Source organism: Hyaloscypha bicolor, assembly GCF_002865645.1.
Source record: "Hyaloscypha bicolor E unplaced genomic scaffold K444scaffold_182, whole genome shotgun sequence".
In the NCBI taxonomy this organism is placed as follows: domain Eukaryota; kingdom Fungi; phylum Ascomycota; class Leotiomycetes; order Helotiales; family Hyaloscyphaceae; genus Hyaloscypha; species Hyaloscypha bicolor.
In genome coordinates, this window is record NW_020194684.1 from 3,924,052 (window position 1) to 3,948,080 (window position 24,029).

General features: G+C 46.8%; 7 protein-coding genes across 7 annotated transcripts; 4 read left to right on the top strand and 3 right to left on the bottom strand.

Moving 5' to 3' along the window:
• Window positions 1-2,794: 2,794 nt before the first annotated feature.
• K444DRAFT_574203 (uncharacterized protein) lies at window positions 2,795-10,061 on the bottom strand. Its single transcript, XM_024877424.1, has 2 exons — window positions 3,515-10,061; window positions 2,795-3,457 (listed from the first exon to the last, which is right to left on the bottom strand). Exons 1-2 carry the CDS (start codon window positions 9,781-9,783, stop codon window positions 3,190-3,192), a joined length of 6,537 nt encoding a protein of 2,178 aa, XP_024728502.1. The 5' UTR covers window positions 9,784-10,061; the 3' UTR covers window positions 2,795-3,189.
• Window positions 10,062-11,015: 954 nt separating this feature from the next.
• On the top strand, window positions 11,016-11,997 carry K444DRAFT_620685 (uncharacterized protein). The gene has a single exon (XM_024881762.1). The coding sequence runs from the start codon at window positions 11,147-11,149 to the stop codon at window positions 11,735-11,737; it is 591 nt and encodes a 196-aa protein (XP_024728503.1). The 5' UTR covers window positions 11,016-11,146; the 3' UTR covers window positions 11,738-11,997.
• A 318-nt stretch (window positions 11,998-12,315) lies between these two features.
• On the top strand, window positions 12,316-13,660 carry K444DRAFT_543866 (nucleoside hydrolase; the record flags this gene model as incomplete). Its single annotated transcript, XM_024875998.1, has 3 exons — window positions 12,316-12,361; window positions 12,414-12,421; window positions 12,611-13,660. The coding sequence occupies 3 exons, from the start codon at window positions 12,316-12,318 to the stop codon at window positions 13,658-13,660; spliced, it is 1,104 nt and encodes a 367-aa protein (XP_024728504.1).
• Window positions 13,661-13,708: 48 nt separating this feature from the next.
• On the bottom strand, window positions 13,709-15,402 carry K444DRAFT_543824 (uncharacterized protein; the record flags this gene model as incomplete). Its single annotated transcript, XM_024875993.1, has 2 exons — window positions 13,709-15,185; window positions 15,251-15,402. The coding sequence occupies 2 exons, from the start codon at window positions 15,400-15,402 to the stop codon at window positions 13,709-13,711; spliced, it is 1,629 nt and encodes a 542-aa protein (XP_024728505.1).
• Window positions 15,403-16,619: 1,217 nt separating this feature from the next.
• On the top strand, window positions 16,620-17,282 carry K444DRAFT_620688 (uncharacterized protein). The gene is made up of 2 exons (XM_024881763.1): window positions 16,620-16,735; window positions 16,785-17,282. Exons 1-2 carry the CDS (start codon window positions 16,729-16,731, stop codon window positions 16,961-16,963), a joined length of 186 nt encoding a protein of 61 aa, XP_024728506.1. The 5' UTR covers window positions 16,620-16,728; the 3' UTR covers window positions 16,964-17,282.
• Window positions 17,283-20,239: 2,957 nt separating this feature from the next.
• On the bottom strand, window positions 20,240-21,939 carry K444DRAFT_574211 (WD40 repeat-like protein). Its single transcript, XM_024877425.1, has 2 exons — window positions 21,082-21,939; window positions 20,240-21,017 (listed from the first exon to the last, which is right to left on the bottom strand). Exons 1-2 carry the CDS (start codon window positions 21,903-21,905, stop codon window positions 20,402-20,404), a joined length of 1,440 nt encoding a protein of 479 aa, XP_024728507.1. The 5' UTR covers window positions 21,906-21,939; the 3' UTR covers window positions 20,240-20,401.
• A 140-nt stretch (window positions 21,940-22,079) lies between these two features.
• On the top strand, window positions 22,080-24,012 carry K444DRAFT_601978 (DNase I-like protein). The gene is made up of 2 exons (XM_024878705.1): window positions 22,080-22,701; window positions 22,751-24,012. Exons 1-2 carry the CDS (start codon window positions 22,249-22,251, stop codon window positions 23,813-23,815), a joined length of 1,518 nt encoding a protein of 505 aa, XP_024728508.1. The 5' UTR covers window positions 22,080-22,248; the 3' UTR covers window positions 23,816-24,012.
• Window positions 24,013-24,029: the final 17 nt, after the last annotated feature.

Here is a 24,029-nt window from a genome sequence, read left to right on the forward strand (position 1 = left end):
AGAATTCTTTTTATCTAAAAATTATAATTATAATATTACTAAATATAGAAATATAGAAGTTTATATAATAAGTTATATATAGAGATTTGAGGAAATTTAAATTACCTCGAATTATTTATAATTAGTAAAGTAAATTAGCTAATTATATAGGTCAAGTATAGTTTAATTATTATTAGTATACCTTAGCTTTTATAAGTTAGTAAGAAAAAAAATATTTATATCTTTATTTTTATAACTATAATATCTAAAATTATAATTTTTTTAATATTTAAATATACTTAATCTAGGGCTATTAAGTACTAATATTTCCATTTTCAGGTATTATTTATTATAAATTTATTCGGATTTAAATAATTATATTAAATATATATCTTTATATCCTAAAAGTAAATAATAAAGATATAGCTATACTAGCTTTAACTTTAGCCTTAACCTTAACCTTAACCTCCTTCCAAAAATAACTTTAATTCCGATATATAATACTATTATTAAAGCTTTCCTTTATTAAAGATATATTAAATATAGCTTTAGGTAATGGCTTTAGTAAAGGCAAAAGTAATAGAAAAGGTAATAAAGCTATAAATAAGCAAAAAGATAATATTTATAATATATTCTCTAATAATCCAGACTTAGTCTATAATATCCTTTCTTATTAATATATTTAACTAATAAACCTTTTTGCTTCTTGATCTCCTTCTTATATATAACCTCTTCCTCCTCCTCTATAATAATACTTTAATCTCCTTATACTACCTAATAATACTACTAAAGTAGTAAAGCAAATTAATAATAAGACTAAAGTTAGAGAAATAGAGCTATACTAGAGTAGGGAGCTAAAGGAATTAGAGAAAGGTAAGGCAAATCTAGAGGTAAGCTTGGTATATACTTGCGGAACCGAATTCTCTCAAGCTTATACTACTTATAGTAATAAGAAGAGACCGAGAGGCCCTTTTAAATACTATATAGTTATAGAAGGCGAATTTGATAGTACTTATATAAATTATAAATATAATAATAATAGTAAAGTCTATACTTTCTATTAACTTAATACTAATCCTACTAAGTCTGGAAAGCCTTGCTTTATATCTGTAAAACCCTTTATACCAAAGCCTTAACCGCCTATAAGATATAGAAAGCGAGTATAAAGACAGATATAAGGTCAGAAGGTAATAGGGAAGGAGGTTATAGTAGAGGAGGGTGAGGATACTAGAGGAGAAGGGGACGAAGAAGATATAGATAATTCGAGTAATATAGGTAGTACGGAGGATATAGAGAGTAAGGGAGATGGAGATATGCCTCGTAATTCATGGGATTTGCCTTACGGACCACGCAAGCTAAGGGGGGGGTTAGGAGTAGTCGAGAATAAGGCGTGTATGCTATACTTTTTTTTTAGTGAGGTGTGGGCGCGAAAATCAGAAAATCAGAAAATCACTTTTCGCTTCTCGGATTTGTCCGCTAGCCCGCTAATGGCCTCAGTAACTACTGCTACATTATGCCAATGCACTATTGAACCACGACTCCGAAATGAGCTCACCGATCTACAAAATACTTTTGCTCCTCCTACTCTCTTCTCTCGCTTTAGCAGGTGTTGCACCCGCAGGGGTCGTCGGCGGAGGGCTTGGCAGTGACGGACCAGACAATCCTCTACCTCACCCTCAACCAAAACCTGCATCACAGGCCGAACCTGCAGCAGCCCCACCTTCGTTACCTGCGCCACCTCTTCTGTCTGGCCCACTGGCTCCAGGCTTAGCACCAGCACCACCGCAGACTCCACCACAGCTAGGTCCACCACATCCACCATCGATAAGCTTGTGTTTATTGCGGTAGCTTTGGAGGATTCCCTGCGCTGGTTCGTTTCCTAGTTATAAAGCACACAGAAAGGACCTCGCAGCTGACTTGGCTAGCTCGACTGCACTACACAAGTCGTGTCAAAATGGTGCACCAAGGACTGCCAAGTTCCGAAAGACTGCACCGTTATTGAGCGTCCTGATTAGTCGTCTGGCGGGTAGCGACCTCCTTGGTACTTCTCCTCGCGATTCCTGGAAAAATCATAACACTAATTGGAGATGTAGTATATTACAATCGGAATTTCTGCGTTTTTAATTGCTGGATTTGACAGGGCGCGAGGAGAGGCTGCGGATGTATTTTTCTGCCGGGTTAGGAGAGGTCTGAACCGAACTAGAGTCTCTGGAACTTGTATAAATTAATGCTTGCGGTATTTTCGCAGAAACCTTGTATTGCCTATTTGCTTCTAGGGCCGCACAGTAGTAATCTCCTCTATTTGCCACTCGGATCATTTTCTCTTGCATATGCTATTCCCAGAAAGAGACTCTGAGCATGACCAGGCGTGGGTGGCGTCAGCGTCGGCGTCAATGGAGAGAGTGGAAAAGGAAAGTAGAAAGGTGAATCACTGAACTTTCAAACTCCAACCCTAGCCAGCACATTAGAGAGAGCTGACTCAAACGGTAGAATGCTAGAGCCTTAAGTACGATAGAAACTTCTTCTCCTGAAAATAACGCATAACCCACCGAAATGATTTGTGGTCCTCCGGCTCTATAAGTTGACTGTGGCGCAAGTGTTGACAAAGTACAGGACCAGGCTCGTGGTGGACAGAAAAAGTGGCACTGATTTTTCAATGTCCTAAGTCAAAGTTGTACTGTACTTCTCAACGCCTATTCTCCAAATCTTCCTTCCCTCGACTCGCAAGTACTGTACATTCAATTTCTACCTCTTCGAGTCTCTCTAAAGTTTCGAAAATACAAAATTTCAGAAACGAAAAAGGAGAGGTAAATGTCCAACTTTGACTTGGGGCATTGAAAATGAGTGTTGCTTTTTCCGTCCACCGCGAGCCAGGATACTCTCGAGAAATAAAGGGGCTCGCTTAAAAGAGGGGCAGTTCAAGGCAACCAATTTTATAGACTTGGTATGCATGAAAAGTAGAGTGTAAATCAGGAAAACGAGCTTCAGGAAAAGACCGTCAATTTCATGAACGCAACCATAATCCCTAAACCCTCTATCTATCACGCCATCCAAACGCATCAAGTCATACCCGCTCAAACACCAGTTATAGTCCTGTCCATCCCACACCATCATCCCATCATAAAGTCCGTCTCACGCCAAGTCCGTTAAGCAGATATCCTCCCATTCTTGAAATCTCACCACCATCCAATTCCTTCTCCCATCTCTCTTCTAGATAGTCTCCCAACCCCCATTGTTGATGTCCATCTCCAGCTTCCTACTAATCACACTGGGCACGCCATGGCCCAACCAAACGGTCCGCAAAAGCGCATCATATCTCTTCTGGTTCAAGAACAACTGTCTACTGTGCCTCAATCCCGGATCTACCTCACCGTATTTATCAATATACGGTGCGACCATCCAAGAGCCTGAGGTGTGGTAGAGGTAGAATACTGTGCACTTGCGAATGTTGATAAAGAGACCGATGTTCTTTTGGCACCTGGGGAGAAAGTATTAGCAAGAAAACATTGGAGAGGATGGGGATTATCAGACTGACTTCAACATATGTTGTTGCGCGCCACCAATCTGCTGAGATCTGCCATTCCGGTTGGGAGGACCTTGCTTCAAGCAGCAGATGCTCTGTCCGCAAGTAATCACACCACAGAAGAGACACAGCATTGGGTCACTGACATCCTTGCCGGTGTTGGGGCAGCGTCTCTTCATTGTCTCTTCCATCAACGTATCATAATTTTTTGGCAGACCGACGAGTTCGAATATAGTAGGATGACTGAGAGAAATCTTGGTTGCTGGGTCATGTGGTGGTGTGTTGGCGTGCATGATCCATCCCTTGACGAGAGTATCAATCGCTGGGTTGTCCTCGAAGCCGCTAGCTGACTGACACATCTGGTCAAAGGTTGGCAAATGTAATGCCTCAGTCAAACGATCCAACTCATCTGCGTCAGGATTGGTGGGTATGTGGTGGTGGAATGCAAGACCATAACGGACGTGGAGGAGCATGGTAACTTTGCGGAGGAATACAAGAGCGTATTTCTTCGCGAAAGCGTGACATGATTCGAGTCCATTGAAGCAAGCCTGTTCCATCGCTGTACTTGGTCCATCTTTGTGGTGATTGCCATCTTCAAGATCGTGTGAGCGAACGATGGCACAGAAGCTCTTGAAAGCATCGAGACCACGAGGGGGTCCAGACAACACTGAGTTCCAGCCGATCCAAGGCAAATAGTCTGACCGGCCCTTATTACGGCTTAGCTTGAGAGCAACTTTGACTAGTTCAGCAAGGTAGCACAGGCGGACCATGTTCATAATGGCGATGTTGTCTACCGGTGCAAGACAAAGCGACGCCTCAGTAAAGAATACGAATATGTCATGGCCCAGTAGTGATTTCCCAGTCTTGCCAAGAAGATTGAGCCCAGATTCCGTGTCAACTCCCGAGCGTGGTGCTTTACGCAGGAACAGCTGCAAATGTTGGCGTTCGTAGTCGATACAGAACTCTCTTGCAACTCTATTCTCCCCTGCAGCTTTGATACCACCAATAGAGACATAAGATGCTACTGTCTCTGCAAGGACTCTCAAGTGGGTGAGAGCCTGTTGAGGAATTGTCTCCAAGAAGGTCATGCCACCTTGCGACGCAACACCACGTTGCTGGATTTCCACCGCAGATATGGAGTAGCCCAAACATTGCGCCAAAGTATCGCTTGAACACAAATCTACTGGGGAACTGTCAGTCGGGGAACCAGCCTGTACGTATGAAAACTCGGTGGGCAGGTCATTTTTCGACATGGTATCCCTCAATCGACGGTATATTTCTACAAGTTCCGTCATTGGCGACACAACTGTTGCTGGCGAATTGGCATTCGAAGGACCAGCATCGTTGGCCCAGATCGCTGGTACCACTGCTCCAGGTGTAAGTCTGAGATCTGCTGGGGTGGCGGAGAACGGAAGAGAAGGAGTCGGTGTACTTGGACTCCAGGCATCGATAAGGAGTTCCGACATCTTCTGGGCCAACGACTTATCAAGAATGCTGTTATTGCGCTCCATGAAAAGGTCAACAGAGTAACTAGTCGTAGTTGCACCTGTTTTGGCGTCGATGCGGTCAGCTCTGCTTATAACATCCGGCCCAGCGACCGACATGACCCAATCGTCGAACGATGACTGCGGCTGGAAGTGGCTCATTGACAGCTCCTCTTTCGGTGACCACATAATTGGCAAGAAGGAATTGCCCAATGCCTTGCATAGTGGACAGACAAACTCGTTCAACTCGAGATTTTCTGGGTGGTGCCTTGCAATCTGGTGTTGATGTCTTCGGTGCGAGGCCTCGTAGTAAACTTCAAAGCATTTGTAATGCATGATATGTCCACAACCCACGGAAACCGGACCGGATCTGCAGGAGCTGGATGAGAAGCCTTTGCCAATAAACTGGCGTTCACTGACGATCTCGACTCCACTCGCGGTGACCTTGTGCACTTTTTCTCGATTGTCGCCGGCGACGCCAAAAGGTCGAATGCTCTCAGTGGATCGATCCAAACATGCTGGTGTATTCGCGACTTCCCGAACAAAATCGGGGTCTTTGAAGTCCGTCTGACGTAAGATAGTGCTATTGGTCAATAGAGCAAAAGTACCGTACAATCTGCCATCTTTGGTTTCTTCTTGGCAAAGGATGCAAGTGCCGGAAGGGTATTGCCAATATGTCTTATGATCCTCTACCTCCGAATCTAAATTGTCATCGCTCGTGTCATCCTCGCCCCAGTCAATATCGCCCTGATTATCAAGGAAATTTTTTTGCTGCTGCTGGAACTGGGCCATGACTTTAGCTTGACGCTCCAACGCTGCTTGTTTCTTCTTCTCGCGATCTTCGAGAACGTTGTTGTTTGCTGGAGAGGCTGTGGAGATGCGGTCAACGGATACTCCCAGCCGCGCAAATGCAGTCTCGAAGTTGCGTGGGCGCTTTTGCTTCATTCTCTTCAGCACAAGGGTAATCTTGGAGTGGCAAGCCTTGAACTCTTCTTTACGAGACAACAATTCCAAGACTGCGGCGATGGTCCTCGAAGCTGGAGCATGAGCAAGGAAGTTGCTGCGAGCAGTGCTCGTCAGGGCAATGTAGACAAATGATTGGAGAGACTCCTCGGACATTTCATCTTCATCAGTTCTGTCTTCGGATATCGCAATGAGGACAAGGTGAAGGACGACCTGCAAGAATGCTTCAACTCTCGTAAGTTGAACGGACGGTGTGAGGTCTTGAGCCTTGAGTGGATACAACAGTGCATAGTAAATGATCTGTGCAAAGATGCCAGTTCTTGTGAAAGCTGAAAGGTCCGAGAACGCGCCAGACTCAATTGGTCGGAGTTTTGACTCGAATACAATATCGGATGCTGCTCGGCCGGTCTTCTTTGCCATCCAGTTCCTGTATGCATTTTCTGACTCCTCTCGTTGATTCTTGTTGTAATGAGCAATATAAGGGTCAATGTCCTCTAGGAACTGTTCCTTTAGCTCAAAAGTTCCCACGTCAGATAGGCCCTCCGGAGGCTTGAAAGTTGTCATCTCATCAAGGATATCTTGACATTCTTCTTGGTCTTGGAACTTGTCCGGGAGCTTGCCGCATATTTCAGAGAAAGATAACGGCTTGAAACACAGGACGTGGGTAATGTCCCGACGCATAGCAAGGACATGAGGACTTGGCTCATCGTCACTCGAAACCAGAGAAGTGCGATCGCTGATGAGTACAATGAGGAGGTGAATCAGATCTTCTGCAACATCCAAGACCTGACCATCTTCGAGCCCATCCGATTTTTGCTCATAAATTCCCTTCATCCAATGCTCTAAGCCATAGCGGTCGATGATGGAGACCAAAACACGAGATGGTGGGCATACAACCATGGCCGTCTGTAAGAGGAAGATATCCCGGTGATGGGACACATCTCGTTGACTGACACCACGATAGGTGCCTTGCTGGTGCCGAAGACTCATCCCGTTACGAACCCACATGCCCGCCTTCATCTGAGCCAACCAAGCACAGACGCGCAAGGGATAGTCAAAAGCGGCAATCATGTGATCCTCGGGATTGTATTCTTGACTTGGCATGGTCCGAGGTCCCATTGCTCGCGGTTTTTGTAGTAAATCGGCAGTAGTGAAGCTCAAAAGTTGCGTCAATTGCTCCCGGGACATATTCTTGCCACACTCAATGAGCCATGACAGGGTATAGTGGAGAGCGTGGTGGAAACTGATCGGCTGCGATTCCACCACGAACTTGACGACAGAGTGATGAAGTACGCTGTTCGGCATCTCAGTGGTATCAAACTCGTAGTCACCGACTTTCTTGAACTTGATCTCATCCTTGATCTCAGCTTGTGCGAAGCGCTTTCTCTCCGTACCGAGAGAATTCAAGATAACCGCCTTGGCCGCTAATCTGATGGCTCTGAAGATGTAGGTATGGTCCTCGCCGACACTCCATTTGAATGACTCCGAGAACTGTCTGCATAAGCGGTTGATCTCCCGTGTGATCAAGGAAGCGCTGATCCAGGCATCGGTTTCGTACTCCACATGCTCGCCAACCGCTCGAGTATTCGGGCAGATACCTTGATGAAGCTTGACGAGGTCCAAGAACTGCATCATGTATCTTTCCTCTGTCCGCAACTTTTCTTGGACATGTTCTGAGCCGAACAGATATCTCAAGTCCATGAAGAAATGATACATGCGTCGATTGGTGACCGAGCCTGAGTCGAACGCCAGAGTAGCATTTCCTACAATCTCGTGGGGATGACCAACTTGTCTCGTCGTTAAGAAGGTATACAATATTGCCATCAAATTTGTCAAGAAATTGCCTCGTTCGACAATCTCGGCAGTAATAGTCGGTGTTGTCAACATCTGCAACGAAATGTTGATAATGGAATGATCCGGTTCTCGGTCAGCAATAAGGTAAAGTTGTGCCAAAGTTGTATAAAGGCCCGCAAATCTTAAGCCGAGGATTCGCTTGAAGTCAGGAATTGTCACAACTGTCGATATGTAAAGGTCTCGAAGGTCAACTCGGACTTTCTTCCACATGCGCAAATCAAACAAAATCATCCAATCCAGCCGAAGTCGTCGCCATAAATCCTCATGGAGTGGCACTGATTCCCTAACATTATATCCTTCTGGAGTTTCAAGCCAGTATCTGGCTGGTTTTGGGGGATGTTCTTCTTGCGGCTTGTTCCTTGGCGTCTTTGGAATCTCCATACCAGCTTTGACGTACACATTGTGAGATATCAACGGCTGAATTTCTGCTGTGTCGGAGTCCGAGGGGGTCATATCTCTGTCCCGCATTGGTCTCGGAGGTGCAGGTGGAGGCGGGGGAGGTGGTGGGTAGCCAGCTATAGTGGCTTCTGATTCCTCCATGGGTGAGTTCTCCCGGTCGTTTCCACTCATGTCAACATCACCATCTGCATCAGTCTCTGTTTGTGTTGCTGCAGGACCGGCGAAAAGATAATCGACAGCGTCGGGTGGATCAAGATCGGATCCGTCTTCTTCATCAGTGCCCGTATTCATCATTGCCTGATCAATCTCATCATCCGCTTCGTCTTCAAGGTCAGAATTGCCATCGTCGCTATCGTCACTCTCTGAGGCGGCGGCTGCAGCAATGGCTGCAGCTCTCATGATCTGCGCTTGGCGATCCAGAATCTCCTGGCGATAATCGGTGTCCTCCTCCATTGAGTGGTCATCAATACCTTTCATACCAACATCCTTATTGCTAGCTTCACTGCCCGTGCTCCAAACTTTCAGCATCTCCTCGCAAACGACATAGCGAAGGATGTTGTGGTCAGATCCCACGCTGCACCCAGCAATATCGGTCAACCATTCGATGATAGTACCACACATTTGCTCCCTGAATGTGTCTCGAGCCGATCGGATAGTGACGGTAACTTTGATCTGCTCAATGATTCCGGAAACTCTTAGAAGATCATCAACATCGTTGCTGTACTTAATGATGCTTCTCCCTACATCATCGGTCTCATGAGCTCGTTGAAGCCCCTCTGATAAGGCAACCTTGCAAGCCCTAGCTACCTGGTCGCGGACTTCGTTGACTGTATGTTTTTCGTCGTTCCATAGCAGCAATGCAAACTCGCATGGTTCCTCAACAATATCACCACCGTAGTACTTCGAAGTAAGCCGTGACATTTTCTCATCCAACAAGACCGTCTCCCTGGACTTCGGTAATCGCAGTTGTTCTGGAGAGCAGGAAATGACATCGCAAATGTAGTCAAACGCTCGTCCAATGGTCATTCGTACAGCCTCGATGAGCTCGGCAGGGAGATTTGCGGCCTTTCCTTTGCCTTTGCTCTGTGATGCTTCATCGTGTGCTGTATGTATCGCGCAATGCACAGGAAGTCTCCATGCCTCTGGGTCTCCGCAATCGCAACAACCGCTGTTGCCCAAGGATACGCTGACGTACACCATGTGCCCAGTATGATCTGAAGAATCGTAGCAACGACTGCAGAGCACGCAGGTATCGTCTGTACTGCATGTCTTACACCTATATGTAGCTTCACCAGCTTTGAAGATATGCCCACATGCTTTGCCTCTTGCTGCCTCGGTGAACTCGTCCCCATCAGCCCCGCCTTGTGCCTTTCTCAGCTTCCAGGTTGCATTTGGAAGGGGTCGAGTATTGTCAGGAAAGAAGAGTCGTAGATAATCTGGTCGTCCGCCTGCGAGAGACCAGAAAAGATTCTGTAGGAGTGCATTCTCAGCGGCTTCTGTGTACCTATTCTGATAAACGCGGGGTTGAGTCTTGAGGAATTCGCAGAGCTGCTGCTCTTGTGTCGACATCGTCTCCATCATGTCTGATCGAGAGCTTCTCGCATATCGTATCTTTAGATTGTGTAACAGCCCAAGGAGAGATAGACTCGTGGCGTTGTGGTGTTGTCGATTTGAGTGCCTCGTTGGTGCAGTTGTAACGGCCGAAGCTATTGGCAAGGCACAGCCAGGCAAGTCCCAAAATCGCGATCGAAGCTGACGGACTCTTTTACCGAGATAGAAACGAACCAGTCACTCCTTTGCGCCGATACGTCACAGTAATTATCCTGTCGATGTTGTGGCACTGTGATTGAGCAAGTCCGAGTGGAGGCAATGGATATTTTGTCATCAAGTAGCTCGGCCGGACAAAGAAGGCTGCCAAAGCTTATGCCAACCAAGTCCCCCTAACTTTTTCTATGGGCCAATAAATCCAGACAAAGGGTAGAATTTCGGGCAGAATTTAATGGTGCTTGTCTCATGCAAAATTGTTGGGCAGAAGGTGGTACAATGCTTCTTTTATACAGCCCCAATACAGTACCTCCAGGCCGATGCTCCCCTTCTATGATAGACCACGTCTCTTCTTCCTGCCCAATACACAATGCACTGTCCCTCCTTCAACTCTCCGCCTCTATTCATCGTCTCCGCCCTCAGCCTCGACATATTTCGACCGGATATCCTTCCATTGTCGCTGTCATCGTGCATCAGTCCACATTCCCAACAAGCTCACCGCAGAGAAACATACGCCTTTGTTGAGGTTGTCCCAGATCCTATCCGTTACTGTGTCATATGCCCTATTTTTATCCGTCAGCTCGTGGTTCCCCTATCAGCTGGTGTCTCCACATGAGCGTACATCTCGAATCCGAATGCCCCCGCAAAAATGACACCGAGAAAGACATAGTTCTTTCGGAAGAGGAAGCTGAAACCAGAATACCATTAGCTATCGAACCCCTAGCATAGAATTGATCTCTGCCCACTTCGGAGGGCATGGGAGTTAATCGGGTGACTTGCTTGTAGAGTGGACGACCGGCTGACGCCTGCAATTGAACGAGTCAGCTTGCTCTGGGAGCGTCACAATTCATATCAGGACCTCTACTTACCATTGTGAATTACGTGACTGCGTGCGCGAAAGATCAGACAGGGAGAGTAGTGGCTGGTTGTTGGTGAAGTGTTTGCCATTCGGAAGCTTGAGAAGGTTTTAGCTTCGATAGGAAGGAGACTAAACCGCTTTCGGTGCGAATTCACAGCCTCGCGGGCTCACGGGTTTCCTACATTTTCAAGCATCAAACCTTTGCAATTCCCACCCACAAACCGTGCGGTAGGGTGCCAATTGCTTCACATTGCGAAATCTCCCTTCACACGGTCAATATAACTCCATTACAGGGCATTCGCACAATCAACCACTGCCAAGATGCCCTCCGTGCCGACCCCCTCCAAGGCCGGCATTGTCGAAACCAACACCGGCGAAAGACACATCCCTTCCTCAGTACGACCGGACGGATCAAAGCGAAAAGAAATCAAGATTCGTCCCGGCTACAAGCCACCGGAAGACGTTGAAGTCTACAAAAACCGCACCGCAGATGGATTCAAGAACCGTGGAAGTGGTGGAGTCCCTGGAGCAGAGGGGCTAAAGGACGATAAAGATGAAATACCAGCCACAAGCAACAAGAATGCAAAGAGGAGAGAGGCAAGAAAGAAGGCAAAGGCTGCCGAAGAAGGTGGCGACAAGGTGAAGGAGGAATCGAGCGCCGCTGAAACAAAAGAAGCGAGCAAGGCTGAGGAGGTCGACCCGGAAGTGGAAAAGGAAAAGAAGGCTAGGAATCTCAAAAAGAAGCTGAAGCAGGCTAGGGAATTGAAGGAGAAGAAGGAAGGTGGAGCTGCCTTGTTGCCGGAGCAATTTGCTAAGGTGATCAAGATCAACGAGCTCATCAGGGAATTGGACGCTCTGGGATTTGACGCAGAAGGCGAACCTAAGGTTAAAAAGGAAGACCTCACTTCCTGAGTTGGAAAGCGTATTTTGGGAGGGATGAAATTATGGGTGTTCAGATGCACATTGACCATTGGCGTGGAGTTGGGGATTGGGTTAACAAGCGGCGTATAGAGGATTTGAAGCAGCTGGAAAGCTCTCTGATTAGATGAATCCTCTGGTATAGATAACGCCAGGTCGTGAAGATAAATTCTAAATTTGTCTTTTACACTGCAGGTGTTGTCCCTAATGTGTGCATGAGACATCAAAACATAACTTCTAATCCGAATCTGATGAACATTTTCATTCTCCTTTCAAGACTTTTCTTTATTTTAAACAAAAGCGGGGGAGGGACGCTCCTGAAAATCCAGATAATGAAATGTCCGTTTATCACAGCTATTCCTAGATGAATTCCTTGAAGGTTGAAGGCTCGAAAGGGGTCAAGACTCGTTTGCCCCTGACCAAACTTTCCTGCTTGCTTATCTCCCACTCTTCGGGTTCACTTTGATTCAACTCTATATCAAGAGGTACAGCCACCGATCTCTTCAACAAAACATCTCACCAGATGAGCTCATTTCAAATCTAACAACTGGCTATCAAAAAAAAGTTTTACAATGGTTGTAGAAACGAAAATCCCAGTCTGGTTGGACTGTGACCCGGGTGAGCACTACCTCCGTCGATTGAATTGAGCTGCGCTAACAACATTCTCTAGGACACGATGTGAGTCTATACATATGGCTTCTCCTCTTGCTGAATACGAGATCCTGTGTCTCCTCATCAAGAATGCTTTTATCCTCCCAGATTCAAATTTTGCATCCAAGTCACATGATCAACACCTCTGGAAAACAACAATATCCTCTCTTTTTAAAGCATCATTCTATGTCAAGAAGCAAAAGCTAACGACCACAGGACGCCTTCGCTATCCTCCTCGCAGCTTATCACCCCTCCTTATCCCTCCTCGGAATTTCCACCGTCCACGGGAACTCCTCCCTCCCCCACACAACCTACAACGCAACCTCGATCCTCACCGCAATCGGCCGTCCACAAATACCCGTCTACCCCGGTGCCTCATCTGGTCTCACACGCCCGGCCGTTCATGCAGATGCAATCCACGGGGAGTCGGGCCTCGACGGGACCTCTCTCCTTCCCATCCCCGCTGTTCCCCATGTCGACGAGCCAGCCGTCCAAGCTATGGCTGCTGCTCTCCTCGCAACTCCAAAGGATACCGCATGGATAATAGCAACTGGTGCTTTGACGAACATTGCCCACCTTCTCACGAGCTATCCCGACGCAGCGGGGCATATCAAAGGTCTTTCGATCATGGGAGGGGCGGTTGGCGATGGCTTTACCACAGCACCACTTGGGACAGTTGACGCGAAAGAGAGGATAGGAAATTGGTCTCAGTGGGCTGAATTCAATATCCTCGTTGATCCTGAGGCTGCTGATTTTCTCTTCCAACATCCAGCTCTGAACAAGAAGACGACTCTCATTCCGTTAGATGTCACGCATCTTGTTCTGGCGACGAAGGATGTTCAGTCACTTTTGTTGAATGGGAAGGATGGGAAGGCAAAAACGACTTTGAGGGTTATGCTAGTTGAATTGCTCTTATTCTTTGCGAAGACTTATGCAGAGGTATTCGGTATCACGGAGGGCCCGCCACTGCATGATCCGTTGGCGGTGGCTGTTGTGTTGGACGGAATAGTTGATGCTGAGATTCCGTTTTATGACTTCAAGGAAATGGGCAAGAGGGAGAGGTATGCGGTGCATGTTGTTACCGAGGGATCGCACGAGGATGCACAAGCTGGTGCCGAGACGGGGAGAACGATTGTGAAGTTGTTACCCGAAGGAGAAGAAGGCGTGAAGATCCCAAGGGGTTTAGATTTCGGCAGGTTTTGGAGTGTACTCGAGGATTCCTTAGAGACGGCTGATAAGCTCATTAAGGCTAAGGGGGGTTTATAACTGCAACGTTCTGAAATCGTCTTTCGCATTTCTGTGATACGTGGCAAGCTACTTTTCAGCTTTCCTCCGCTCAAGCACCTTCATCACATCAGCCGCACTATTAGCATCCCCCTTACGCTTCTTAGGACCCCGTTTCCGCTTGCCCTTCCCATCGCCCTTCCATCCTTCGTCGCCATCGTCATCCTTACTTCCCCACTCCGATAATTTCATTTTCTTCTCCTCAAAGTCTTCTTCGTCTGCAAATCTGCTGCTGCCAAAACCCATGTCCATATCTTGGGCATCTCTGTCGTCTTGTTGCACCATCTTCTTACGTCGAGCTGCTTTGGCAGCCTCTTCTTCGCTTTCTGCCTCCTTGGAAATTGGGTTGAGTGTTGACGCTTTTTTGAGTGCGGCAAGAATTGTAGGATCCAGCATCGGTTTTGGTCCAGAGGTATCAGATGACGGTTCTGGTTTGGACTCGCCAAAGTAATTTCTCGGTCCTGTTGGTTGTTTTGGCTTTGGTGGTGGAGCCATACTTCCAGGGGCTGATTCCTCCAGAATTGACTCTTTCTCGGGCTTCTTCTCCTTCGGCTCCGAAACCTCGCCTTCTTCTCCTTCCTCCTCAGAATCCTCATCCTCCAAATCTGCTAATGGGTCGTAATCATCTCCCGCACCCTCGAAGATGTCATCTTCTTCCTCTTCTACCTCCGCCGGCTTGAGAATTTCCGGGACATCCATCCCTAAAGGCACGGCATCTTTGTCGGGCATCAATAATCCATGGCCCTTCTCGACGGCTGGCTTTTGCACCTGGACTTTCCTAACCTTCCTCTTCTCATTGCCATCCTCATCAACTGTAATCAGTACCTCCCTCCCTTTACTATCCCTCTCAATCCTACTTTCTCCCCTTCTATCTCCAACCTTCTTGAACCTCGAGCCTAAAGACGGCTGTGCGGCTTCCTTCGCCGCCAATCTCGCAGCCTTCAGCTCTGCTAAAATCTGGTCTCGATTCCGCTTCTTCCCCGTCAAAGCAGGAGGCGCCATCTCCCCCTTCTTCTTCTCTTTCTCCTTATGGATAGCCTCAACCTCCCTCTCCTCCAACCTCTCAAACTCATCATCAACATCCTCTTCTCTGGTATCAACTTGTCCTTCCTCTCTCTTCCCCGTTCTCCCCTCCAACACATCCTCCGTAGTCAGCTCTCCCCTCTTAACTCTCTCAAGCATACTCCTATCCAACCCCTTCACCAACCCCGCCCGCTCCACCCCCGCCTCGTCACCCAGAATCTCTTCCCTTAGCTTCTCAAAAGTCGCCTCATCAATTTGCTGCAGCTTCATCATCTCCTCTAACGCCTTAACCCTCTGCACCTTCTCACTATCTTCCTCTCCCTCTTCTCCAACTCTTTGTTTCGCGCGGTCGACATAGCCTTCTGGCAACTTGGCACCTTTCGGCGCTGCACTGCTGCGGAATTTCTTGGTGGTTTGGGAAGAGTTGCGTTCGGCGAGTTGGCGAGCAAAGTCGTTGGAGCTGCTGTAACCTGCTACTGTACGTCTGGAGACAAAATCGGTTAATACTGCTCAAATTCAAAAATCCAAATAAGGAGAAGGGGTGCGTACGGTGTCATAGGAATCGAGCTGCGCATCCGCGAGCCCAGCGCAGATGGGGTTGCGCCATTTCGACTTTGCGTAGTCTTATCTGACGGGGAAGAAGAAGAGCCTTGCCGCGCGGGGGTATCAAGGACGAGCTTTCGGAATTGTGAGTTGTTCATCCTGATGTTGTGGCTGGATGGGAAAGTTGGAGGTGAGAGGTTCTTCAGCCTCGCGAGAAAAATTAGCGCCTCGACGCCTGAAGCGCCACTGTGGGTCGCTCGCTAAAGCTCCTTCCCCCCTTTGTTTGTGGAGCGAGCTTGGAAGACATCACTTCAACGGAATTAACTATCAGAATACAACGAAAACAGAGAGCATCCGCGAGAAACCAGATTTTTGCCTTTTCAAGCTTTGGGATGTTAAAAAGCAACGTTTGTTATATTGTGGGTCTATGATAGGACCGACCCGACCCGTCCCCGCGGACTAGCATATTTGAAATCAACAAACGAGGACTGTGACTCGGTTTGCCTTCAACTGCTCCTTCCCTATGCAAAAATTTTGGTGCCTCAAGTGTTGAACTTTGTGAATCCGATGGACGCGCCACATTTCTTGAGTGTTCAAACCCACCCCACTTTGTGCCTTCTCCATCACCACACGTACTAGACTGTTTAAATGTTCCACCCAAGCTGGAACGTTTTTCACTACCCGCAACCCTATACCAAGTGTACTCTGCTTACGCGCCCTCTACCTAAGAGGTGGCTGTGGCCGGGTCCATAAGGGCTGAGTGTGGAAGGTACAGTGTGGACAAGCTTGGTGGCCACAATTCCTGCACACAGTATCCAATCTGGATTCTGTAGGGGGCCCTCTTGGGGGTGGGGGGGTCCACATTCGTAACATATCATGATCAACATATTGTTGGTTTCGTTGGCTCTATGTATGTAGTAAACTGAAGGTTTAATCAAATGGTTGGTGTTGATGAAGGGTTGGCTGTGGTGTCGTCTGCTTGTGAGTGATTGTAACTGCGGAAAGGTTTCAGTCTGGGAAAAGAGGTGGATATTATATAAGCCTAGAGGAAAGGAATCCAACTCTTGAATTTAGCTCTTGACCGTGGAGCAAAAGGGTTCATGCAGGTAAGTTATAATCGAATCGTTAATAATAGTCGGACTTAACGTCACGACTAAAGGGGCCCAACCCTTTAGTCGGGGAAAGCGAGATGTCCCGCACCAAATAAAATCCTTAATAACTTGAAACCTTAACCTTTTTAAATAATTCTAAGTAATAGAATCAAAATATAAGCCTTGTAAACGAAATTCAATTCTTTAAATCTTAAAAAAAGATGTGGGTAGAAAGTTATTAAGGTTTTAATAATAAAATCGCGAGGAATACCAAAATAGTACAGGTTTTAGCGCGTTTTTGACGAAAAGCGGTACACTTAAAAATGGGTGCACCAAAAGTTACCTAAATTATTTTCAACCACCAATTGCTCCACCAAACCACGTCCGAATTAGATGAGAAGTAGATAAATTTACTCCCCTGAAGTAGCTCTTGCTAATGATAAGAGCAAATTATAGCTCCTTACCTAAGCCCGCGCGCATCGCGGCCATCCACGATCTTCTCGCACAACCGGAGCAGAACCGGGAGCTCCTTGAGCAGTGGTACGATAATTTCGATTTTGGATGGGAAACAGGGTGCTCCCGTAGTGTTTTTATGGCTGGGGAAGACTTCGATTATTATAATGGATAACTGTGGTATATACTGGAGTCAGAGGGTGCTTGATATGTGCCAGAAGTGGGAGGGGGGCGGGGGGAATCTGGATACATTGGTTGCCTCCTTATTGCCCAATTTTGAACCCAATTAAGGAGAGCTTTTACGATATTAAGTCTAATATGCAAAAGAACTGCAGAAAAGTCCATGGGAAATATCTAAACTTTGGGGATTATCTGATTAATACCATTTGAAGGTTTGGACGGGGGCCAGAGGCAGCTAGGAAGGCTAGAGGGCACTTTTATAATTCAGGATATCGTAATTTCCCTATAGAATTAGTATAGAATTAATGGAATCGCTATATTTAATATTACTTAAAGTTCTAGTGATTTTAATATTACAAAATATGGTTCCAAAATCACTTGTTACTTTACCAGAGAGCCGACATTAATACTAATTAAAAAATACCATGGTTCTTAATAACCACAACTACTATTAAAAAAACGAAAGCAGATTTAGAATCGTAGGAAATAGCTCTTTTAATGGTTCTAATATATAAAAATCCTACGGTGTGATTGCAAAAATATTTAGTATAAGGGAAAAACTCCAAATATTGACAAACTCGACTAAAAACAATGACCATAACGCCAGTAATAACTCTCTCCAAAAGAGATTAAAATCCTGTAATCTGATTAGTCTATCCCTCTCCTTCCCAAACTAGTACCAAGTAGAAATCAAGGGGGTAGCTCGTTAACCTCGATTCTAAATATCATTCTCCCACCACCCCCCAATCGCCTTGTAATCGTCATCTAATAGCCCAGAACTTATAAACTCTTGATAATCCTGCTTTTGTGAGTTGCCTATACCATGGTGGAAGCTAATTTCGTCTTCAGGATATATGCCAAAGACAATATCTGGCTGAATTAAGTCTTTATTTGAGTATCTGGAATGGTGCTTTGGAATAGGGTTTCGAATGGGACTTTTGAATGGAGCTACCATATTAGTAATCGGTGCCGCTGAGTACCTATATTCGATATAAAAGACTAATTAGCTTCTGAATTCCATACGGCATGCCAAAGGGAGACTTTAGCCTTTATAACAAAGAGAAATTCCCATGAAATGTCATACTAGCCCCCGATTTTTCCATTGCCTTTAGCTATTTTAGCTCAGCCTTCTCCTCTAATACCATAGATATCAAATTACTAATATCTGCGCATCGATATTAATAAAAAAGGGCAAATTGGTTCGTGGACAGGGGAGAAGTTGGGTTTGCTAAGAATTCGGCTCGATGTACAGGCTCAATAGCTACAAATTCGGGGGAGGGAAGGAGGGGGTGGATCGTAATCTGCTTATATCATTAGCAAGAGCTACTTCAGGGGAGTAAATTAATCTACTTCTCACCTAATTCGGACGCGGTTTGGTGGAGCAATTGGTGGTTGAATATAATTCAGTACCATTTTTTTCAAGGTACCACTTTTCGTCAAAAACGCGCTAAAACAGGGAGTTTTTGCATGTTACTGTAAGAATTATTTGTTCGTGACCGTTTCGCGAGTATTAAACCTACGACTTTTGCTTAGTTATAAATTTTTATTCTTTTACTTAAAACTTTAGTCCTTAAGTATGCAAGAGGTAATTATGAGATCGCGAATAAAACGTATTAATTGGATTTTCTATAGCTAGTTCTTAATATTGTTTTTTAGAAGGCAAAAAAGGCCGAAACGGGACAACTCGCTTTCCCCGACTAAAGGGTTGGGCCCCTTTAGTCGCGACGTTAAGTCCGACTATTAACAGTGGGTTAATATCATTTATTTAATCCCATCCTCAATGAACATTCAAAGTACGTGTAGGACTACTGTGTTACTCGACAATAGTGGTTTGTTTTGCCATCTTGATGTTTCAACAACGTGTCTTATAGCTTGAACTACTGGGATTTGAATGCTCCAAGACTTGAAAGCACTTTTTGGAAGCATGGGGCCCCAGTGAATCAATAATTTTCCCAACATCGAGTGGATTTGGAACTTCATTGTTCACAGCTCGTTTGGCATTTGAGAAGCTATGGAAGAATGAATAATATTGACCGTTGGCCAAGGGGTCAGAAACTCTACAATGTCGAATAGCTGTCAAATTCAGCGAAACCAGTGGAATATGACAGCTTATCTAGCAATCTATAAATTCCCGTCTTTCTTACATCGTCAAGCTTCTCCCCCTTCATTACTTTGAGATAGACACCAATACCACATTAACGCTTTTTCACGCCACGGATACTAACGCAGCAAATAATACCTATTTAATCAACTCCTCAACAGCGACCCGAACACCATGGTGTGGACCGAAGCTGAGTTAGATGCCCTCCGTGGACTCTACTATCAAAGCCACAGTTATAACAGACAGGCGGGGTTTGGTAGAGAGCATGGTGGTTTGACATATGCACAGATGGCTACCGAAATGGACAGGATTGCAGCCAGGGAGAACTGGGATCCTGACAGGCAACGCCAATACAACAGTAGAGTGATAGAAGGCCAGCTACAGAGGCAGCGGTTTCGTCCTCCAGAGTACCTTATGGCTCCCTACTCAGGACCCCAGGGACCCTCTGGCTACATACGGCCTAATTTCAACTTCCAATCAACTAGGAGTGGAGGGAGAGAATGGTGCATAGGTAGACTAGATCATAGAAAATAACAATGCCTGATGTTCCAAAATTTTGCAAGATAACAACGACACATGTTCTGCTAAACCATACTTGTGTGCATATCTGACATGATGCGCAACTAACTTAGCGCATAGATCCTCTCGCTCTGATTCACATCTTACTTGGGAAGTACTTTGTACCAAATCGAGCTATACGCCACCACTCACTCACATAAACCACTCGCCTTCCCGATTTCCCCCTTATCTCTACTCTATCTCCGACCTCCTTTGCTCCAAAAGCGCAAGGAAGAGTCGCGCTTCACTGGCCCTTCACCTACCCACGCCTCACTAAGGGACTTTGTCCACTCCATAGTTTCAGAAACCGCCACTCATCACTTCCTTCGTCGCCTTGTCTATTAATTTCATCGTTCCCGCAACCCCTCCTCCAGAGTGATGGGCGCCTCAGCCATCTCCACAAGTGCATTGCTTGCCGCCAATCCCCCATTTCGGTCCTCACCTACCGCAGATGCACCGCAAAAACAATTAGCTCCTCATGTTGATGATGATTCTTCCTAGCCAACAAGTTACACCCTGCCCTTGTTACCGCATTAGGAAGCAAGGATAAGATCCCCTAGCATTGCAAAATGCTTTCAATATTGCAGATAAATAAAGTACGATGAAAGGAGTGAATTTTGAAAATCTTAGGACGTATCCGTCGCTTGACGGGTGGTTACAGTGGCAATTGCAGGCTGAAGAACTCTTTAAGCAAGGCTTGGCGATTCAGTATGGAAATGGGATGGACACGCGTCTGCAACAAGGCATGCTTATCAAGACTTTCTAATTAAGGAGTTAGTCCTCATCCATCGGTTCCGGACTCGCCTCGAGCTCTCTTTCGCGAGTTTCTTCACGGTCAACACTCGCCTCTCTTGGGGTATCAAGCTCGTCGCCATTCTCAACTTTCACCTCCTCCATTGGCTCGTCCTCTGTGGCATCAGCATCTACTGGTGCAGTGTTCACTCCATTCACACTACTATCGACTTCATCCTCATTCACGTCAACCCATATCCTCACGGTTCCATCAAGACCACCACTGACAACTTTCCCGCTCACGCCAGGACAAGTGTCAACCCAAAGAACAACCCCCTCATGTCCACTGACTTTCTGGACCATGTCCTTGGTTCTGACATCCCAGAACACGATATCGCCATCCTCACTTCCGGAAACAATGAATCCTTCTGTCCCTCCAACGCCGAATGCACCCCCTAGAGAGTACTTTTTGTTGACATGGCCTTGATATGTCTTCTTGCATGTGCCTGAGACGTAATCCCATAGACGTATGCACGAGTCGAGTGTGAATGCGAGGATATAACGGCCATTGGGAGAAAAGCGGACGGTGGTAACCGGAGCATTATCTTCGTGGACAAGAGTTCGGAGGCATTGGCCTGTCGCAGTGTCCCAGACTCGACTACAGACAGAACCGGTTTAGCAAGAAGACACGAAGAAGAATAGAAGAAAGGGCTGTGACATACGTGAGGCCATCAGTAGAACAACTGCACACCAAAGTGCCATCTCTGATAAAATCTACCCCACCAACTGGATCTGAATGCGCAGGTAAACTCCTCATTAATCTCCTCGCTCGCAGGTCCCAGAGAAACACAGCTTCATCATAGCTCCCACTCACCAGCATATTACCCTTCGGAGAAAATGCCAGCGAGTAAACATAGTTGTGATGACCCAATAGCGGTGCAGGGTACGGTTTCCCAGTTGCTCTGTGCCACAACCTAATAGTCTTATCGTCAGACCCAGAAGCAATTGTATTCGAATCTGGACTCCAAGCTATCGTCGAAACACCAGCCAGATGCCCTTCAAGAGTTCTCATATGCTTCCCTGTGACGGCATCCCAAATCTTAATTGTGCTGTCCGCTGAGCAGCTTGCTATCCACCGCCCATCTGGCGAGAAGCGCACCTGCGCAACACCCTTGCGGTGACCCTTCAGAATAAATTTCTGCTTGTAATTAAGCTTGAGAGGCTTATACACCGGCGGGGAGAGAGCGTCAGGTGAGGAATGCGACGAGCGATGAGAGTCTGTACTGCTTGAGCGGCTTCGATTTCGGCCGTGATAGGTGTGATCCAACTCATCAACACTCCCATCTGAGGAGCGCGATCTGCGACGGCTTCCCAGGTCTTGCCGCGTCTTCAGCTTCGAGGATCGATGTGGTTTGTGGTCTCCAAGCTCATCCGGGGAGCTGTATCGCGGCGTAGAGGCCTCGGAATCATCGTAAACTCGTCTCCGCTTTGATGGCCGATGGCCTGTAGGCGCTGGAGTGCTGGCTGCGGAATCAAAGTCGGACATGGTGGTGATTGATGTGGGGAGAGATGTTGCGACTAGCCGCGGTTGACTTTTGGAGACGCGATTTTCTTGGAGATCTGTGAAGCTTTGGAGCTAAAATGCGGCCGCTTGAACCCTGCCCCTGAGTCAACGTCATGCAAGTGCGAGTGTGAGGCAGAGGGGAGTTCCGACGAATTCGGACAAGCTATATTCATGCCATAAATTAGGGTGAAGAAAAAAGAATTTTACCCCCGGATTCAGACCAATATTGTCCCAATGGCCATGTATAGTCTCCAATTATAGAACATCCGCCTCCTTTTCTTTCTGGATACTGTTCGTCTTCTCGCAACCATCTCGATCGTCCTCCATGAGTCCAACTTCAGCGACGACAACGGTGATGGACTCCTTGATGCCAACAGAGATCAACGTGATCACCCTCAACTGCTGGGGCTTGAAATTCATCTCGAAGTGGCGCAACGAACGGCTGGTGGAAATCGGGAAACGCATTGCAACCGTAGATCCCGTTCCCCAGATCGTCGGCTTACAAGAATGCTGGACGCAGCAAGACTACCAATGCATACGGAAAGAAACGAAAGACATTCTGCCGTATGGGAAGTTCTATCACAGTGGTATATTTGGTGGCGGACTGGCAATACTGTCGAAATGGCCGATTGAAGAGAGCAGTATGGTCCGGTATCCTCTGAATGGAAGACCAACTGCTTTCTTTAGAGGCGATTGGTATGTGGGGAAAGGCGTTGCGTGTGCGAGGATACGGTACGGTGCTGGGCTGAAGGATGTAGTGGAGGTCTTCACCACGCATGTAAGTGAAGTGTCACTTTTGTGAAGTGAATTCTAGCTAACCTTCGCAGCTTCACGCACCCTACGAAAAGGAACCAAACGACTCATACATCTGTCATCGGACAGCTCAAGCATGGGAAATCGCAAAACTGATGCGTGGGGCTGCAGAACGGGGGCATCTTGTCCTTGGACTTGGAGATTTCAACATGATACCTATGTCTCTGGCTCACAAGCTGCTTAGCACACATGCTCCAGTCCGCGACATCTGGATGCTCTTGCACCCAGACTGTTCACTTGGTGCCGCAGAAGACCCAGTTGAGAAAGCACGCCGTCGACCTATTCCCACCGCAGACATCAATATTCTCGAGAATGGCGCCACTTGCGACAGCGTTCTGAATACCTGGCGATGGAATAAAGGACAGCAGAGGCTGGTCGGATTGAATAAACCGACCATCGAAGTTCCAGGAGACAGGATAGATATCAGAGCCAAACGTCTCGACTATATCTTCGCCAGCACAGCTTTCGACCCCACTCGGCCTGAACAAGGAGGATGGATCGTCAAGACCGCCAAAGTCGGCATGCTCTACCGGCACCCAGACCTAGGATGTTCCCTCAGCGATCACTTCTCCGTCGAGTGTACGCTAATTCACACACGGGCCATCGAAGAAGAAGGCTCCAGCAACCAAGACGAAGATCTAGCCGTCGACAGAGGAGCTTTCCTCCAATCCCCCGCAACCAGTGAATTCCGCACGCACCATTCGCAGCTAAACCACACTTCACCGTCCTACCTACCCGTCGCAATATACGATGAGATCCTCGCTATGATTAAAAAATACCAACTTCGGGAACGTATGCAACGCCGTCTACGGCTAAGCCATTTCGTTGGCTCTGTCTTCATCAGTATCGGCTGTTTCATCGCTGTTTGGTGGAGCCCCAGGAATTTCGTGGCGTTTATATTGATGTTGTTGAGTACGTTAGGACTTTTTGCTGGAGTTATTGATGGCTTGATTGGCGGCTTGTTTGTAGGGAGTGAGATTAGAGCGTTGAAGGAATTTGAGTGGGAGATTAGTAATGCAAGAGCGGCGGCAGGGGGCGAACCAAATGTTTTGCAGGAACTGGGTGTTAAGGATTGGTAAAGGGTGTGGCATGGCATTTGAAAGGAAAATGGGCCTATGGTGATGAGAACATGTTGCAACTTGAGCTGAATTGTCTCTTGCCCCCTTGTAGAAAAGACATTCTCTGCAAGCATTCACTGTCCGATCACGCTATTCCTGTTGTGTCTAGTTTGGTAGTTGACTTTTTACAAAGGAGGAAAATATGATACTGTTAACGCTCCTTTCATTTCACAGA

Coding starts and splice junctions, on each gene's coding strand:
- K444DRAFT_574203 (XM_024877424.1), bottom strand. CDS start 9,783: ATGATGGAGACGATGTCGACACAAGAGCAGCAGCTCTGCGAATTCCTC. Junction 3,458..3,514: donor GCGCAACAACATATGTTGAA/GTCAGTCTGATA, acceptor CTTTCTCCCCAG/GTGCCAAAAGAACATCGGTC.
- K444DRAFT_620685 (XM_024881762.1), top strand. CDS start 11,147: ATGCCCTCCGTGCCGACCCCCTCCAAGGCCGGCATTGTCGAAACCAAC.
- K444DRAFT_574211 (XM_024877425.1), bottom strand. CDS start 21,905: ATGTCCGACTTTGATTCCGCAGCCAGCACTCCAGCGCCTACAGGCCAT. Junction 21,018..21,081: donor TGTTCTACTGATGGCCTCAC/GTATGTCACAGC, acceptor TTCTGTCTGTAG/TCGAGTCTGGGACACTGCGA.
- K444DRAFT_601978 (XM_024878705.1), top strand. CDS start 22,249: ATGAGTCCAACTTCAGCGACGACAACGGTGATGGACTCCTTGATGCCA. Junction 22,702..22,750: donor TGGAGGTCTTCACCACGCAT/GTAAGTGAAGTG, acceptor TAACCTTCGCAG/CTTCACGCACCCTACGAAAA.